The following is an 18,240-nucleotide window of genomic DNA, read 5'->3' as shown; positions in this document are numbered from 1 at the left end:
ATATTCCCACAGCCTCTGAAATAAGCGGCGTCTTGGTTTGGAAAAGGAAAGGTGTTGCAATAAGCTCACTAGCTCATTTGACGGTAAGGAGTGGGCTATAATAGTGCGAGGAATTCATATTAATGTAGACTACCCATTAATATACATGGACATAGTTTAACAGAAACGGATTTGCTCTAGGCTATTTGTCGTCATTTGACCTGGGGATGTTTCACATCCATAGGCTATCAACATCAATAATTTGTTGTAATTTCTTCAATACACTGAATATTACACAGCACACAGTAATCTATGTATGTTAATGTTACACTAATATGACTCAGATCATTAGTACATCTTACACAAAAGGCCTATTTAGGCAGATATATTGAGAAAGCCTGGATGAGGGAAGAGATAGATGTAATACTAGACCAGAACATACACGAAATTACCAACAGTTATATTCCAGAATGCCATATAGGCTATCTATTTTGGAAGATCAGAAATTCATCATTCAATAGCCTATCTCTAAAATAAAGAGCACACAGTCTGTAAAAGTGTTGTCATTGTCATCGAAGGACTTCAGTTATCCTTTAAAAAGTAGCCTTCTATCATTTGTTTTGGCCATCAGTCATTTTCTCATATGGTGGATATCTAATTTTGGAATGAAACCCTCAATATATTTACCTTTGGGTTGTATACAATAGCCCAATAGCCTGTTCTAATGTGCTTTTCAAATTATGATCTTGAGAAAGAATGCGAAACCTGAAAAGGGGGTGAATGTCAAAACTGGCAACCAGCGCATCCTCTTATTTGTTCTGTTCCATCATTGAAACCGGGTCGACCATCTGCCCTTTCTTTGTGTGTGAAAGCCTGGATTTGGGGAGGTGACTGATTTACAATTCAGCAGTTTTCAAATCAAATATTCACAAGCAATAAATACTTACTGTATTTTTTAAAAGACCTGGACAATCTTATGGGCATCTTCCGGGAGTCTAACATGTGCAAAGAATCCATGTAAGCACTAGAATCATCAGTGCACTCAGTCAGATCCAAATTCAGATGGAGATGATGTTGTTCACTGGGTTTTTTTTTTTAATTGAGCAATTTACAAACACGAAAGCATATTTGTATTTCTTTGTAGGCCTATAGTCTGGATCAAAAGACCGAGCACAATAAAGTAACGCTCACACAATAAAATAATGTTATGGGTTTAATTAAAAGAGACGAAGTAAAAATAAATAATAAAACGATGAAGATAGTGTAATATAGTGTAATATTTAGAGATCTTCAAGAACTAAGAGTCTCTTTGTAATTTTGCTTTTATAGGCCTGGGTTAGGGTTGTTCACTGGGATTAATTAATAGTGGATTAAAAGTGGATAATACCATCACACGCAAAAATAATAACAACAACAATAGGCCTACTACTACTAATAATGATAATAATAATAAAGGACAATCTCTTACTCACGATTTTACCAGTCTGTCAATTGTTCGGTTTTTTTTTGTTTTTTTGTTTTGTTTTTTTCCATTACAGAATTAATTTTGTCAATGATCTGTCAAAATCTAAACGAAAAACCAGCAGAAACCCCAACTTCCAATAAAGACATTACTGAACTGAAAAAGTAGCCCTACACAGAAAAGTTCTGGTTCAGTGGTTCTCTGACGTGGATAGTGGTGCTACCACAGAACTTTAGTGTAGGACTAGGACTAGGAGGACTAGGACTCTTCCTAGTGTATCATGGTAATCTCATTCGGCACATCTAACATGGCTTCCATACAAAATAGTAAAGCTTTTTTTTATTTGCTTAGGCTACATGAGACTCAGAAAGTTAGAACGTTCATCACAACTGCCACTGGAATCTTCATCCAAATGATGCTGTTGCCATGGTAACACATCACTCAGCTTTCAGTCTCATGCACAAGGAGGTTTTACATTAACAATTCATGCGCCTAACCAACACTGATTTTGATGGCTGTTGTACGTATAACAGTTTGATCCCTTGTCAATAATCGGGGAAAATCACACTAACATCGTTCAGTGGTCAGCATTAACAACTCCGCCTTTTCCCCCTGTCGCCTTCATATTAAAAGTCTCTAGTGTCACCGCCTCAAAAGACATGCTGTATCATGCAGCCAGAATCGAAGATTTCATCTTTGGTCAGTAGATTCAATGGCTATTAACTATCCCATTGCTCGTACATAACAGTGGAAAATCATTTGCTGATGACATTGTTCAGTGGTTAGCATTAGCAACTTATTCTGCTTTGTCTTCCTGCAAGATTCAAAATAAGTCTCTCATTTCATTCCCTCAGAATAGTTCATGAAATATATTATTAAATAATCATAATGATAATTGTGATAATATAGGTGAATTTGGTTTAATTTATATGGCAAAAGGAAAAACCTTAAAAATCATGACAATATGCAAACATGAACAAACTGCATCAGCAGAGAGATCGCTTTTATTTATGAATTTAAAATTCACCATAAAACAACTCAATTCTCATGAGTGGAGCTGATTGTATTACTGTGAATAGCCTATGGTATTTTTTATCTTAAACTGCTGACATTGGTGGATTCGCTGCAGTGTTTGTCACCTGTGTTGACACACTTCTGCAATGTGTGACTCCAAGTGGGAGATATCAAAGCCCACATATCCTACCTGTAAGTACCACTACAAGGCTGTCGTGAAAGTTTTTTCCCAGTTGGCAGCTCATATTTACTGTAAATCTGACATGAATTGAATGCGGCAACAGAGATCAAAGCAGATTTCCACCTCCTTCATCCTTCAAAGGCCTGGAGGCTTTCCTTCTTTAAGAAGAGTCTGATGTCCCACTACACAGAGTTCAGGACTTGTATAACAGCAATGCAAGGAGAACAAAGCTGTTCCGCCTACTCCTTATTGGGTATTTAATCATCATATATTTGGTGTTTTTTTTCTCCATTCGGCCACCCCCTGTACATTTATTCTTTGCTTCCATGAACATCTTACGTCTTCCGTGACACAACAACTAAGAAATAAATAAACCCACTCACAGTAGAGAAAACTACCATAAATAGTTTTAGTAATAATGGAAATATGTTACTGTCAAAGTACAAGAATGGGAAATGTACAAATTTTGTTTCATTTACAAATTCTGTGGTAAATGTGTACATTACCAGTGGGCTAGAAGCCTACAAATTTCACAAGGTAGATGTAGTATCTTGTATAGTAGCTGTAGTACCCCGCCCACCCATAATGGCACTGCTTTAGTTCTGCAACTGATCATCTTTTCATGAGAACTTGAATCTAGGATGCCTAGTGTTCAATGATGTAGCAGATTTGTCTTGGAAAATGCAAACATTTCCTGCCTTCCAGAGGAACGTGTGTAAAAATTGAACTGAATATGTACACATTTACCACAGTTTTTAAATGTACACTTTTACAGATAGTTGTGTACATTCACAATTCTCCCATATTTACTTATTTTCATATGTCCATCAGCCTTCCACTGCCTGTATGTCTCTGTCACACATCGTTTTGAGTGTTATGTCCTGAGACTCTGAGCCAGTCTGTTGAGCTCCTGTGAGAGAGCAGTGACAGTATCCAGAATCCTCTGCCTGTCCTTCTCCTCCAGCCGGGCCTCACATCGCTGGGCAAACTTATCTGGGTGCCACAGCGCTTGCTGCTGCCGGACCACTTTCCGAAACACTGGCACGTCCTTCCGGTCAACACCGTGCAGCATCACATCCACCATTTCCTGCACCGTGCCCCGTGGGGCCGGCCAAGGAATGTCACCGTAACTCAGCTTTGTGGCGGCTGCTGACGAGCCGCTTTGGAACGTAGCTGCACATCTCTCATCATAGTGACGCTTCTTGCCCTTACGAGTCTCCTCCTCTTTACGCGCCGCACGAGCCAGATACTCTGCGTGTTCCCTCTGCAGCCTCTCGTGCAGCTCCTTGCGGCTTTGCTCTTCCTGTTCTCTCTCTTTCTTACTCCTCCTCCTCTTCCATCCAGAAGACGATGCTGCCAGTCTTTGACTTTCAGCGTTCTTCTTATCAAAATATTCTTTTCTGATACGGTCAGCCCAGTCCCCGAAGTCTTCGTCGTCGTCATCAACCGGAAGGAAATCATCAGCTGTAAGACAGAAACGGCAATATTACCAATGGATTCGGTCAAAGTAAAACTCAGTATTAAAAAGTGAGTTTGAACTTTACCATCATATACTCCAAAGGTTTCACAGAACTCGTCCTCACATTCCCCAAAGAGTTTCTCCATCCACTCTTTCTCTGGGTCGGCTGCAGGTGGGTTGCTCATGTTCGCTGCAGGCTTTAAAGGACACAAAGAAATGACATGTAAATGTGAATCTGACACCAATAGCACTTCCGACAAACCACCATAATAGAAACTTTGTTCAGCTTTTTTCTGTTTATAACTATCAATATCACATGGAATAGTGTATGAAACTATGTATGTGTGTTTCCTCAGACCTATTCTGAAAAGAAAATTTTAGCTCAGTCTAGCTTGCTTTATTGTATTTGCACACTGATAAAACGTGGAAGCAAAGTGATGACAATGCCATGATAGAGAGCAATGACTCAGAGAAACATAGGAGTGATGATTAAGGCACACAACATGATAAATCTCATACACATTATCATCCAAATTCATACAGGCTACCTCCGTATCTCTCATCCACTTCAGCAGGTCCTCAGGTGTAACTCCAGCTTTGTTGTGTGCATTCATAGCTTCTGGGCAGCTCCTTCTGAGAGGCACAACCAGGTCATCATATGCTGATGTGTAAACAAAACAAAACACAAGGTAAAATGGAATAAATTGGAGGCCATTAATTACCTAGTAATGACTGGAAATAACTAAGTCATATCCAAGTAAAATGTGTGATGTAATAATTAGATATAGCATGAGTGATTACTGAGTAATACACAAGTAAAAAAACAAGGTGCTTTTTACCGGGCTAGACCCGTTCTGGGGTTTTTCTTGTTCTCTGTTATTTGTATACCTATGTGAATATTACATAGTCAGTACTGGTATGTCGTCTAATGCTCTAACTAGTAAAGGGTTAATGGTAAAACAAAAGCAGACTGAGATTCATTTAACAACACCCTGTTTCCCTTCCCTAGCATCCCTGACAGTCTCCTCACTTCTTATGCCGTGTTTCAGCGCCCTGTTGGCCGCGATGTGTAGCGGTGTGTCCCCTTTACGGTCCTGCTGAAGAGTGTCGGCTCCGTGTTTGAGCAGCAGCCGCAGAACAGCGTCGTCGCCCAGGGAGCAGGCCAGGTGCAGCGGGCTCCTCTGCTTCCTGCCCTGGGAGAAGTTGACGTCCAGGTCCGAGTGTTTCCGCAAATACGACTTCAGCTTCAACAAACTGCCCTCCTCCACGTACTTCCACACGCGCTTCTGTTTGCGAGACACCATGCTGTCTGTCGGCTACAAATACACCTGACTATGAGGCTAACGAGCTTTGTTTTGGTTGTTTTTTTGTACGCTAACCGTGACATAACAAGAAATTCGGCGAGCACCCGTATCCTGTCCTGTTGGTTTATAGTTCCGCCAGTAACTGCTCACAAACGTTCCGGGCACGGATTGTTCCAGTCTTGTCGCTAGGTGTCAGTATCGGCATTATCTTGGTAAAACAGGCATTGGAAAAGTAAAGTTGTGTTTTATGTGTATTGACACTATGCAATACGTTTCAACAACGCACAGCAGATAGACAGGAGGCTGTGATGCGTAGCTTTTATTCCCTCCTTTTCTGAATGTAACGGCAAACAAACAGTCCTACTTTTCATCCGATACAATTCCTGCTTACATGAACTGGGAGAGTGAACAGTCACAGTGGTGTTTTTCATACTTTTAGACTTCCAGTGCCATCTTTTACGTGGCTAATTGCTCAGTATTCATAATGCCTTCCTCTTCTCTGTGGGTTTCTTTGCCCTGGAAGTCTTTTCAACATGCCACCTGTCAGGAAGAGGTAATGTAAAGGGATCATCTGTGTGTGTGTGTGTGTGTGTGTGTGTGTGTGTGTGTGTGTGTGGACGTGCAGACAGTTTGAGTTTTAGCAAGCCTCTACTGTGCCATTAAAAAGGTGTGGTTACAATTTTCAATTGGTCCATGCTGACACTTTTGCACCGCTATCCATAAAACAAAACCCACTCACATAAATAAATAAAATAAATTACAGCAAAGCATCTGTAAAGATAAGATCCCTTATAAGCACAGAACCTCGCAAAATCATCCAAGTCCCTTTGTGCCAAATAATATTCAAAGTCCAGTTTGAGTCTTGCTCTTACCAGATGCTTAAAGCAGACAGAGAGAGAGAGAGATTTTTCTATTGTTCTGTTCTTATTGCTGCTTTTATTGAATGTCTCTGTTTTGCTTTGGCAACAGATACTGAAGTATTTAATGCCAATAAAGCTCATTTGAATTTCAATGAGAGGGAGAGAGAGACAGAGAGGGAGAGAGAGAGAGAGAGATGTGTGGCAGCAGATTGTTGTTACAGGGACCTGCAATATTTGTGACTGCAATAACAAAGCACAGTTGCAAAGCAATTTGGTATTTGGTCTGTGTGTGTGTGTGTGTGTGTGTGTGTGTGTGTGTGTGTGTGTGTGTGTGTGTGTGTGTGTGTGTGTGTGTGTGTCACTAACAAAATTCCCCAAAATCTGCTAAGCCTTAAATTACCCACTGCAGTTTAATCTGTTGTTAGCCTGTGGCTACAGTTCAGGCCTTCAAAATTAAATTTGTGATCCTCAGTTATTAATTGAATGAATGAAAGATCTGCCTCTGCAGCCCTGGATCTTGTGCTCACTTGATCGCTCGCTTGCATGTCTGCTCGTGTGTGCAGCTATCTTTACCTGTGATGCTCAAACAAGTGCAGCTGAGCCTCTGAACTGGCTCAGTCCTGGGGCTGATGACAGGGTGTCCATTTAGGCCTGTGATGAGCCCGAGGGAGGGAAGGGTGTCCTGTTTAGGGCGCACAATGGAGAGGATAGAGCAGGGAATGAAGGGACACTTTGTGATCCGCTCTGAGACTCGCATAACCGAAGATCCGGAGTCACCCAGAGCATGGGCACTTCCACTCCTTCTGCTGTCGGAAACGACGTGTCCCCACTAACGATACCCCTCTTGTGTGAATGCCTTTGAAATGTCTGCCATTTCAAAAGAGAGAGAGAGAGACAGAGAGAGAGAGAGGTCAGATTCGTCACCTCAGGTGTCACATGTCCACTGCTAACTCTTGAGTTTCCATAGGTTTTGAGTTTTATTCTCTTACTCATCATAGTATAACTCTTCTTTGTCACACACTCTCAGAAAGCATTATGTTTCACGTCATATGGGAAAGTATTTTGCTGCACACCCAACACAAGAGAGCGACTCAAACGAGCACCCTCCTCTCCCAAGGGGTCAGGTGGAGCATGCAGCTCTTGCAGGCGGGGGGGCCGAAGCAGAAAGATGCTTCTGAAAGACAGGATATCCCCGGACAGGAACCCCTACCTCACTCGCCTGCCCCTTGCCTTTCCTGCCTGGCCTGCTGACTCTATCCTGTCTATGAGGTCCGCCGTACTCCCGGGACACCGCGGGGAGGAGGAGAGTTCGAGACTGGCAGCAGGAAGCCGAGGGTCCTCCAAGACATTCCAGGGGTCATTGGGCCATCCTACCGCGGTGCGCTCAGGCCGGGCTCCGGGTCCGGTCTGCCGGCCGCGCTGCACCACCCCCATTGTTCAGCCAGAGGTGAAACGTGAACACACTTCCTCTGTCTATTTTCTGCATGACCTGGTTTATTGGGTTCTGATTTATGACAGCTGGACATGCGCTTCTCACATCGGCCTTGCCACAGGCCTTTTTTTAAAACAAAACAATGGCAAGTGCTATTCGTCACTCATTGATATGCTGATGAAAGAGTCAAAGTGGGCTCCACACCTACCGAAACCTCTGTCAACGCCTATTCGCCTTTGCCTTTTATTCCTATTGATAGGCATCGTCCTGTGAACAAACATCCAATCTAGCAAACAAAGTAACCTTTACGCAGTCCACATTGTGCTGTGTTTACAAAACGCTTGAGGAGGATCAGAGAGCCAGAGAGGCTTTTTTGACTTTGGTATCAGTCTTTGTCCAGTCTAAACAGGTTTCTTCATATAGGACAGCTAAGTAAGGATTTCTTAGAAGGTGACTTTGACCACTAAGCATGCTATTTCTCTTGTGCTGAATTTTCTTCAAAGTGAAACAGATTTCTGTTGTTTGAAGTCATTTGTAAAAAACCTCTATCAGCTAATGACCTTTTTGCAGTTTGTGTATTGCATTATGTGTTTATAGCTTATATAGCTGTTCTGTTGCAGTGTCAACAAGATACTGCTGATGATTAATTAGTATAATTAGTTAAATTAATTAAACAATTAGTTATTGTTTTATGAAACTGACCTTTTTCCCATCAGTGTTTTCAGGCAATGTTGATGCTTCTCTTTGCCCAGATGAAACTACTATTGCCTTCTTGTAGTGGAGGTGGTTAAATGTAGTGGAGATGGAAATTACCAACACAGTATAAGAACATGTGCATCTCATGATCAAAATAATCAACACACAACACAATGTTCCTTTTAGAGTCTGACTGCAGCAGTGATCTGTCTGGATAACTGTTTTGTTTGTCATTTCTTAGACAAGAAAAATGAGACAGTTTCTACCCTGGGGATTCCCCTTGGCCAGGCTGCTTCTGACTATAGACACACTTAATTTTCACACTCTGTTATTACAGAGGAATGAAAACATTTGTGTAATCATTTTTGAACCGTCATCTCAGACAAACAAGCAGCCCAGTGGGTCAAAGGGGGTAAATCACATTTCTCTCATAAACACTGACGCTTTCTTTCTTAGCTTTAGAGAAATAATTCTCCTTGGCACACGCAAGGTTCATACCATGAAATCCCTGTAACATGATCATATTACCTTCATAAAACTTGAAAACCCATGAACATAATCTATCCAGATTATCTTTCACAATGTTCTTTGACTTTGGCACTGACAGGTGGAGGTGAAGGTGAGAAGTCCACAAGTCGTTTTGTGAGAATAGTTGGGTTAGTTGAAGTAAGACTGCACAGTATATTCAAATGTACTGTATGCTATTTCACCAATGAAACCATTTTGTTGTGTATAATACTTTGTATGAAAGTGCATCAGTTGTGCCACACTGTTTGTTTCATGTACTGTTGTTGTCTACAGCTTTAAAGTTTTAAATCTACTTTCAGAAAGACTATGATTTTAGGTGAAATCACCTACAGATACAGAAAGGAATTGGATTTGGTGAAATTCCCAGTCTGTTAAATAAATGAACTAATATTACATTTTCAGACTGAATTCAGAGATCTATTCAATTCAATTAAATTCAAAGGGGCTTTATTGGCATGGAAAACATACGTTTACATTGCCAAAGCAAGTGTGAAAAAAAAAAAAATACACACAATACAATAATAATACAACGTACAATAAGTAAAGAGATACTAGCATAAAGAAATGTGTAAACAGAGCTGTGTATCGGCAAAATTAACTTAAGAATATAAACCGAAAAATTTCGATTTTTCTGTTAGAAATCTATTTCACAAAGATTTTGTTTACATGTCTGTGTTTGTGTCTTGACCATGATGAGATTATGGGGCTGACACTCGGTGATGAAGGAGGCAGAGTGAATGTGCCTGCAGCTGTTGGATTCCTTAACGCTCCATGACAAGGAGTTTCAACTGTAAAGGACATCACCTGTCCAAGATTAGAGACAGGGACGAGGCTTTCCACCTCGGAGGTGTTCAGCTTTGTTGACTTTTTCAGAACACTGAAATAATGAGACAGAAAGGTCACAGTTATCCCTAAAGTCACATGCAGCGTAGTGTAATTGTAACTGATTTAGACTAAGCCATCATCTCCCATTATTCCATGGTGATAACAGGAACAAATAGTCTACTCCCATGAGAAATGAGTAACCCAGGATTAGGAGTCCACTCCTTCTGTCTCCCTGCTGTTGCTGATTATGTCCCGTAAAAAGCTCATTACAGCCAAATTAGTTAATCATTGGAGTCTAACTTAAAGGTCAACAACCTGCTCTACGTATGGTGTTTGTTTGCAAAAGACTTTTGACAATACTTAGTGGCTTAAACTGGCCACAGCACACAACAGTACGCCTTTAGAGATCATGATAGACTATCTGTGGTGATAACTTGGGAATTAAAAAGACATACATTTTAGATGCATTTGGAAAATTGGTCTTCATTTAACACAAAAGTTTAGGGTGAGTCTAGAAGGACAATTATGTGGTAATTTGTGGAGAAACACTTGATCACTAGGGCAAGACAAACGTCCAATTTAGAAACCTTTGTACTTACTGAACATGCATGTGAGGGAACTGTAAGAGACCAAGAAACAAACGCGCTGGAGGAGGGAAATAGAAGTCGAACATGCATTTCCTGCAGACATGTGCTTTGATTTTGGCCCCGTGAAACACAATGGGAGGGAGATTGCCTCCCCTCAGCAGGGTACTAACAGGAAGAAGCACATTCACTGAATAGGAGAAAATACATTCCAACAAGACTGTACAACAAGACAACAAGAAAGCAATCGTAAGTCACAGAGTGAGACAGAGTGAGAATCCGTTTGGTTCAAAGCACCTTTTTATTACAAATCATAGACATGAACTCAAAATAATGCGTATTCACAATATGTTTACACACATTTGTCAGTAACAAATTCATTGTCATTCTTACACTCTCAGAAACACACACATACTCATTCCTTCACACACACACACATACATGCAAACACAGACACACACACACACACACATACTGGCAGACTGTCAAAGCAGTCACCTTTTAATTGGGCCCTCTACCCGCCTGAAAACATTTGTCAGCTGCCATCTGTCTGTCTGTCTGGGACTCCCACCCCCTTCCACCATGTCCCCGTCTCTGCTTACAACACTCTTATCAGACTCCAACACCTCTTGCTGACTGACACCCCCTCCCTACGCACGCAGACACACACACACACACACACACACACACACACACACACACACACACACACACACACACACACACACACACACACACACACACACACACATAACACTGTTGGCTGTGGTGCAGATAATACAGATTGAGTTGGAGAACGGGTAGTCTATTAGATATCGCACCTCAAGTGCTTACGAATGAAAACAAGAACAGCATGGGGCAAATGCATGAGCAATACACTTCACCATGATTGGATGACAGGGCTTCAGAGTTCAAAGCTCCAGACTTTACATAAAGTCTACAGGAGACCAAGAGAAACACATGGGCACGTGGTCCATTTAACATACATTCCACTCCTTCCAAAAATGTCTGCTTTACATTTTCCTGCAGCTTGGTCCCTTGTGTTAAGTTCAGTTCAGTTTTGCTCCAAACGTCCCAGTCACTGAAAGTGAGGTTGGCTGTGGTCAGACATAAACACCACCAGCCTGACTGGTTTCTTCAGTCGCACAGAGCAGACGGGACTCGCTGTGCTTACACACCTAGTCCACAGAGTCAGAGGGAAGCAGAGGTGACCCCCCTGAAGACTGACCTGTGATCATCCACTGCTAAATGCTTTGATTTACCTGCATTGTTCAGGTGAAGACAAAACAGGGTCACTGATCACCTGTCCCCCAGCATGCCTCTGTCACACCTTTGTGGCCAGAGACTGCGCCTCTGTCTTCTGAGAGGACAGGGAGCTGGCCGGACTGGCATGCAAGGACTTCTTCAGGTTGAGCAGGCACAGGCACTGGGATCGAAAGCGCAGGTCAAAGAAGGCGTAAAGGAACGGGTTGAGGCAGCTGTTGACGTAGGCCAGGCAGGTGGCATAGGGGTGAGCCAGCAGCAGGAACCGCAGGAAGGCGCAGGTGGCAGGAGCCAGGTTCAGGTACGAGAGGGCGTCAGCGCTCTTCAGCACATGGAAGGGCATCCAACAGGCAGCGAACACCACCACCAGAGTGGTGATGATCTTCAGCAGCCTCCGCTTACGTTGGTCCTCCTTGCGCAGACTGTTGAAGTGGCGGGTGACCGTGCAGCCGATGAAACCGTAACACACCATCATGGCCAGGAAGGGCAGAAGAAAGCCCAGGGCCGAGGAGGAAATGCTGAGACCGGCGACCCACAGGTTCTCCTGCTCTTTATCCGTCACCAGACTGAAGTCCATGGCACAGGAGGTGCGGTTGCTGGTTAAGTCATGTTTGGTGGTGCGGAAGATGAGAGTGGGGGCGGCCAGCAGACCAGACAGCAGCCAGATAGCTGTCAGCGAGGCTCGCATGTGGCCGCGGGTGCGCAGCTGGTTGCTGGACAAAGAGTGGACAATGGCCAGGTAGCGGTCGAAGCTCATGCAGGTGAGGCAGAAGACGCTGGCGTACATGTTGAGCAGGACCACGTAGCTGCTGATCTTGCACAGGGCGACTCCAAAGGGCCAGTGGTAGCCCAATGCCGTGTACACCGCCCACAGAGGCAGAGTGACCACAAACGTCAGGTCAGCTAACGCCAGGTTGCCTATGTAGACATCAGCAGCCCGCCGCTTGCCCTGGGCTCGCCACACAGTGAAGATGACCACCCCGTTTCCAGAGAGGCCAAGGATGAAAATAAGCATGTAGAGCACTGGAATGACGGAGTACGAAGGCTCCCACTCAGAATAGTCACACATGGTGGAGTTTTCTGTCTCCTCGTAGTCGTAGTAGTCATACGGGCTTTCACTCGGCAGCTCCATCTCCATTCTCTTCTCTCTGAGTATCCCTTGTGTGAAGAAGCAAAAAGTTTGGTACAGATAGCTCCACAGTAGATGAGAGCACTCTGAAGTCTGTTGCTACATGTGAAAACTGTCGCCCTTTATATACCACCCAGCCCCTTGTGCCCTCCCAGCCCCCCCCCCCTCTCTCCCCTCCTCCTCTCTGCACTGCACACGCCCACCACTCTCCCCATTCATTCATCCATGTGCCAGATTGTCTTTTGCAGGGTCAAGAACATTTTATAACAGGCCTAGGTGACAAGTTCAAATGAGTTGAAATACCAACAGTAATGTGTACATGTAAAGCTGCAAAATTATTTGGCTACAACAAGTCATGTTGCAAATGATTACTTCAGGCAAAATGAAACTCAGTGTCCATAGTAACAATACTTTTAGTAACAATGCTTTTATTTTTTTCTCCCCTGCCATACAGAAAACTGCAACAAATGATTATTTCAAAGAATACAAGTTAATTAAACTTGTTTGGACAGCAGCCCATGAGTCAAGTCTGGGCATGTCATGCTTCATGAAGTAGACAATTATAATGTCAATTCAGAGTCGTTCTGGCACTGGAGCACTCTGCTGAAATTTGAATAGGCAACACTAATTCCATTTCAATGTCGGTTTCTTCTTGGCTGTACATGCTCAAACATGTATAAAGCCACAAAATAAAAAGACGTCTTGAGCTCTAATGAACTGCAGGGTAGATATACAAAGCCTAAACCCTTACTAGAAAATATAGGAAATAGAGTGATATCAAACCTTGCAACACTGCCTAGAGAAATGTCTTGCAGCCTTGGCTTAAGATATTAAATTGGAATTTGCATTCCATCACAATTTTTGAAAGACAGTTTTATAAGGTAAAATTCCAGTAAAGGTCAGTCGAGATTTTGTGTTAATAATGACGTAATAATAATACCTTTATTTGTTTCACACTTTTATAAAACTTTTACAAAGTGCTTTACATACAATAAAACTCAAAGAGACAGTGATGTAAATATAGATAAAAAATAAAGAAATACTCTGTATTAATAATGTGTCAATGCAACAACAATACTAATACTAATACTAATAATAACACTACTAATACTAATACTACTACTATCATAATCATCATCATACGCTTGGGTATCAGTGCATATACAACACCTTTCAAAACAGTTTTACAGTGCTTAATACACAATAAAATGGTAATAAATACAAACCAGTTCGACAATAAAAATGCCAGACATTAATTAAAAACATGGTGGCATAAGAATTAAACAAATACAGCAATAAAATAAAAGATCTGACATGAAGCTGTTGAAGAGACCAGTCTCAAAAGAAATCATGTAAATCTTAAAATCAGATTTAAAAATCAAAAGGCATCCACAGGGCAGAGAAACTAAAATAGGGCCAATATAATGTCATGATGTGTGTTTTAGATTTTGTCATTAAACTGGCATTTATGCATATTCAAGAGTCATGCCATGACTTGTCGATTGACATACGGGTATTACAGTCGTGAAGGAGTGATATTCAATGGTAGAAAAGGTGCTCAAATCCCTTTCTTAAGTATCAATACTACAATGGAAAAAAAACAAAACCAAACTTCATTAAAAGTAAAAGTTCTGCATTCATACTTAAGTAAACGTATAGAAGTATTAACAGTTACGGAAGAGGATTAGGGCCACATGTGAAAAATGTATTTGAGTTCTGAGTTTAAAGTCAGAATTCTGAGAATAAAGTGAGAATTCTGACTTTAATCTCAGAATTCTGACTTTAAGCTCAGAACTCAAATAATGTTTTCACATGTGGCCCTAATCCTCTTCAGTAAACAGTAAAATGTACTTAAGTATCAAAAGTAAAAGTACTCATTCTGAAGAATGCTCCCTTTCATAGTGTTAAATTATTGATGCATTAACCTGTAAGAAGTATTCTAATGTTGAAGATCTAACTACTCCATATACTGTTGGATAGTTTACACTCTAACATTGCATCATATTTAATGATTATTCTGTAAAGTAACTAGTAACTACAGCTGTCAGGTAAATGTAGTGGAGTAAAAAGTGCAATATTTCCCTCTGAAATGTAGTGGAGGAAAAGTATAAAGTCTCACAAAATGGAAATACTCAAGTAAAGTGGCAGAACCTCAAAACTGTACTCAAGTACAGTACTTGAGTAAATGTACTAAGTTATTTTCCACCTCTGGTGATGTTGTAAAGTCTCTCAGTATAAGTCTCTCAGTATCTTTAAAAGACAACACCAATCTAATGCTTGCATTCCATTGCCGATTAAGTGTATAAGACACCTCAGCAGCTTAGCTTATCAAACAAACAAGCAGCCTGTCTCTCTCTCTATCTCTCTCTCTCTCTCTCTCCCTCTCTCTCTCTCTCTCTCGTGTGCCGTCTCTCTCTGCAGGGACATGTCTGTCTGCAGCGGCCCAGGTGGGAGCGCTCACTCCGCAGCCTGCTCCGTCTCTCAGCAGAGTGGCAGCGGTGGCGCCAGTGCACCGACTGTCTCAGACACAACTACTGTATCACTCAACAATCTTTTCCTCCACTGATCCCGTTCCTCCACTCTCCCATCTCAGCCTCCTCGATCCCTCTCCTTTGCTCTCCACTCATCTTACTATTCCTCTGAATATGAGTCGGGGGGGAGAGGGGGGATTATTCCCGTCTGCTCAGATTTTTCACCAACGTCATTTACTCTCAGAGACCTGTTTGTTTTTGCCAGTTACTGTGATGCAAGGTTATGGTATTTGGTAATGATTGTGTTTGTGTGTGTCCACCCAACCGCTGTCCTCTCCTGCTCCCCTCCTAATTGTCTGTCCAGCTCTTTGTCCTCCCGGCTTCTTTGTCCGTCCGCCCCTCTCTTGCAGGACGTTTGGCAGAACAGGAAAAGAGCACAGCGAACTGAATCAAAGCAAGCTTCCTATCTGTGTTCTGGTGGTGTTCTTTGTTTTTAACAGCGCTGGTTGACAGGACTGTGTATCAACAGCTAAATTAAACATCAGGCCTTCAGTGATTAAAGTGAATCCACCCACTCACTTTTCCAACATCCCCTCAATCATCCTTTAAAGAGCAGGTCGGGAAATTCTGCAAAGATATAAGAAGCATATGGTTCTTCTACACATACAGTATAAGAAATGGTGAAATTAAACCTACCACAGATGCCATGGAAAAAGAGATTTTTGTGAATCTGGGTGGATGGTTGCATCTTATAACACATTGCAGCATAACAGCAGTACTGATAGTTAAAATCACTCCAAGTTCTTCCCATTTTATGTCTTTAAAAAGAGTGACAAGTTCCAATAGGACAGATGCACTCCAGCTTGAACCTTGCTTTTTATTTCTGGAAGATACACCATCTCTTCACTCAGCACACCAGCAACCCTGTTTCCACAACATTCAGTTCATGTTTTTTCTCTTAATTGCCCACCTGTGTTTCGAATTGATTGTTTTTGTTGGTACCGTGTGCTGTTTACCCTGCGTCTCTTGTGTGGCCTTGTGCTGTAAACCACACACCCTGAAGACACCGAGATGCATCTTATGTTGTGCGCTCTAACCACAACCAAGGCGTTCGACTCTTCATCTACGGCCTTCGTTCGACTGCCATCCATCATCGATGAGTCAGTAACAGAAGATATATCCGGGGGACATAGAAGGGGATGAACACTGGGACCACAGATATAAACAAAGAGACAGACACACACACACACATGCTACAGTGAGAGACAGAGGAACGCTGTCTGTCTGCAGGGCAGCAGAAGCTCCCTTTGATCCTTTAATGTGACCTTGTGTGTTAGTTTATGAGCCTGTTTTTTGTGGTATCTGAAGTGCCAAAAGAGTATGAGGTGTGTGTTCTTGTTGTATAGGCGTATGTGTGTGTGTGTGTGTGTGTGTGTGAGAGAGAGAGAGAGAGATAGGGGGGGTCTGACAGTTGTTTGATGTGTGTGTTAAGCTGTCAGAGACCACATGCATTGGCCCCCTGTCCTGTGACAGCTGGTTCTGCAAGGCCTGATTTGCGAACTGACCAACGCTGAACCAGAGCCAGTCATCGCGGATCTTCATATCACACGTCTGACACCGACGCTCGATAACAACGTGACAGCCCACATAACCTCTGGCAAATATTGAGCCATCAGCACCAGTATCACCAATTACAGCAACAGTCTGATCTGCTGTTTTAATTATCTGAGGGGCATCAAAGCTGACACCTCCAGCACCCTTGGCAAGCGCGAACATTTGGGTGTCGTTACCGCCTATTCCACTCCGCTATCCTCCCCCTCCTCCTTTCAGCAAAGACGATCAGATGATTGACACCAGCTTGTTAAGCACCAAGGCCAACAAGATGGATGAGGTTTACACCTCTCAGGAGGCCAGTGTTGCAGTATAATAGACTAACGTGGAGTTTACAGCATTTTACATGACTCACAATGTAAAAAGAAAATCTGAAGTTATAAACTAGTCTTTTAAATGTGACTAATGTGTTTTTTGTACTGACGTGCTGAAAATGTCAGAACAATATTATGACTGCTTGGGGCCAGTTGGCTGTCTCACATGTCTGGGAATCATGAAAGGGAACACGCAAATTCTGAAAACACAGTGCGTCACGAATATTAACCCTTTTTCATCTTCTGAAATGACAGATTCACACGTTACCCTTCTCCACTGAGCCTTTCCTTTGTCAATGACACACAATGCTGGGAGGGAAAGCATGTTACAAGTTACAAGCACACAGTTACAAAGATTATCTTTTTTTTTTTTTTTTTAAGATTATTTTTTGGGCTTTTTGCCTTTATTGTTTTACAGACAGCAAAGGCTAGTAGAGAGAGGGGGGCGACATGGGCCGGATCTGAACCTAGGATGTCATGTTTACATGGTACAGACCCCAGACCAGCGAGCCACCTACAAAGATTATCTTAATATCAGTTCATTTTACAGTATGTCTACCTATTTTATATTGTGCAACAAGTCTGCAAGCCATTTGGCCTGTAGGTTTGCACCCCGACTTGCCCCCCGCCCCCCCGCCCCCCCAACTCCCTTCCTATGGACCGCTTTGAACAATCAGGAAGCTTCCATTGTATAATCCCCTTGCTGAGTTTGTATCTATCCCTCTTGATCCCGTTCAGCACATGAAGAGGGGGTCACAAGGTGTTTTCACGACCTCACGGCCGTCATGACCCCACTGCAGTCCCTCAGTCAACCAGAGTAGCAGCAGCTATCCCGGACCGGGTGCTGACCTGCGACAGACACACGGCTGTCCGGCTTCTGTTTGTGGGTCAGTCCTGCCGGGCCGATGTGTTGACATGAACCTTCCCCCTCTCACCCTGTTGTTGTCTTCTGAACCAGGAGCTGCTCAACAGAAATATTTATCGGTTATAAGTGTAACAACAGGAGAGGGAAATCCCAAACAATTTTTACAGAAAGGTATAAATAGCTCAGAGCTGCAGTCAGGGTCACCAGTGAAAATATAACCATCATCCAGGGGCGGGGCGCCTCCTTGTCTCTTACGCAGGACA

General features: G+C 42.6%; 2 protein-coding genes across 2 annotated transcripts; both read right to left on the bottom strand.

Moving 5' to 3' along the window:
* Nucleotides 1-2,498: 2,498 nt before the first annotated feature.
* nfkbil1 (nuclear factor of kappa light polypeptide gene enhancer in B-cells inhibitor-like 1) lies at nt 2,499-5,493 on the bottom strand. The gene is made up of 4 exons (XM_071530741.1): nt 5,126-5,493; nt 4,644-4,756; nt 4,181-4,292; nt 2,499-4,100 (listed from the first exon to the last, which is right to left on the bottom strand). The coding sequence occupies exons 1-4, from the start codon at nt 5,397-5,399 to the stop codon at nt 3,511-3,513; spliced, it is 1,089 nt and encodes a 362-aa protein (XP_071386842.1). The 5' UTR covers nt 5,400-5,493; the 3' UTR covers nt 2,499-3,510.
* Nucleotides 5,494-10,666: 5,173 nt separating this feature from the next.
* Nucleotides 10,667-12,785, bottom strand: LOC139653769 (apelin receptor B-like). Its single transcript, XM_071530738.1, has one exon. The coding sequence runs from the start codon at nt 12,723-12,725 to the stop codon at nt 11,649-11,651; it is 1,077 nt and encodes a 358-aa protein (XP_071386839.1). The 5' UTR covers nt 12,726-12,785; the 3' UTR covers nt 10,667-11,648.
* Nucleotides 12,786-18,240: the final 5,455 nt, after the last annotated feature.

The sequence above is a fragment of the Centroberyx affinis genome, unplaced genomic scaffold, assembly GCF_046629955.1.
Source record: "Centroberyx affinis isolate AG114_WGS23_722 - 3 ecotype Tasmania unplaced genomic scaffold, CSIRO-AGI_Caff_v1 ptg001966l_1, whole genome shotgun sequence".
Classification (NCBI taxonomy): Eukaryota; Metazoa; Chordata; class Actinopteri; order Beryciformes; family Berycidae; genus Centroberyx; species Centroberyx affinis.
This window is presented reverse-complemented; position numbering and strand designations above follow the sequence as displayed.

Coding starts and splice junctions, on each gene's coding strand:
- nfkbil1 (XM_071530741.1), bottom strand. CDS start 5,399: ATGGTGTCTCGCAAACAGAAGCGCGTGTGGAAGTACGTGGAGGAGGGC. Junction 4,757..5,125: donor GCTGAAACACGGCATAAGAA/GTGAGGAGACTG, acceptor TTTACACATCAG/CATATGATGACCTGGTTGTG. Junction 4,101..4,180: donor AACCTTTGGAGTATATGATG/GTAAAGTTCAAA, acceptor TCTGTCTTACAG/CTGATGATTTCCTTCCGGTT.
- LOC139653769 (XM_071530738.1), bottom strand. CDS start 12,725: ATGGAGATGGAGCTGCCGAGTGAAAGCCCGTATGACTACTACGACTAC.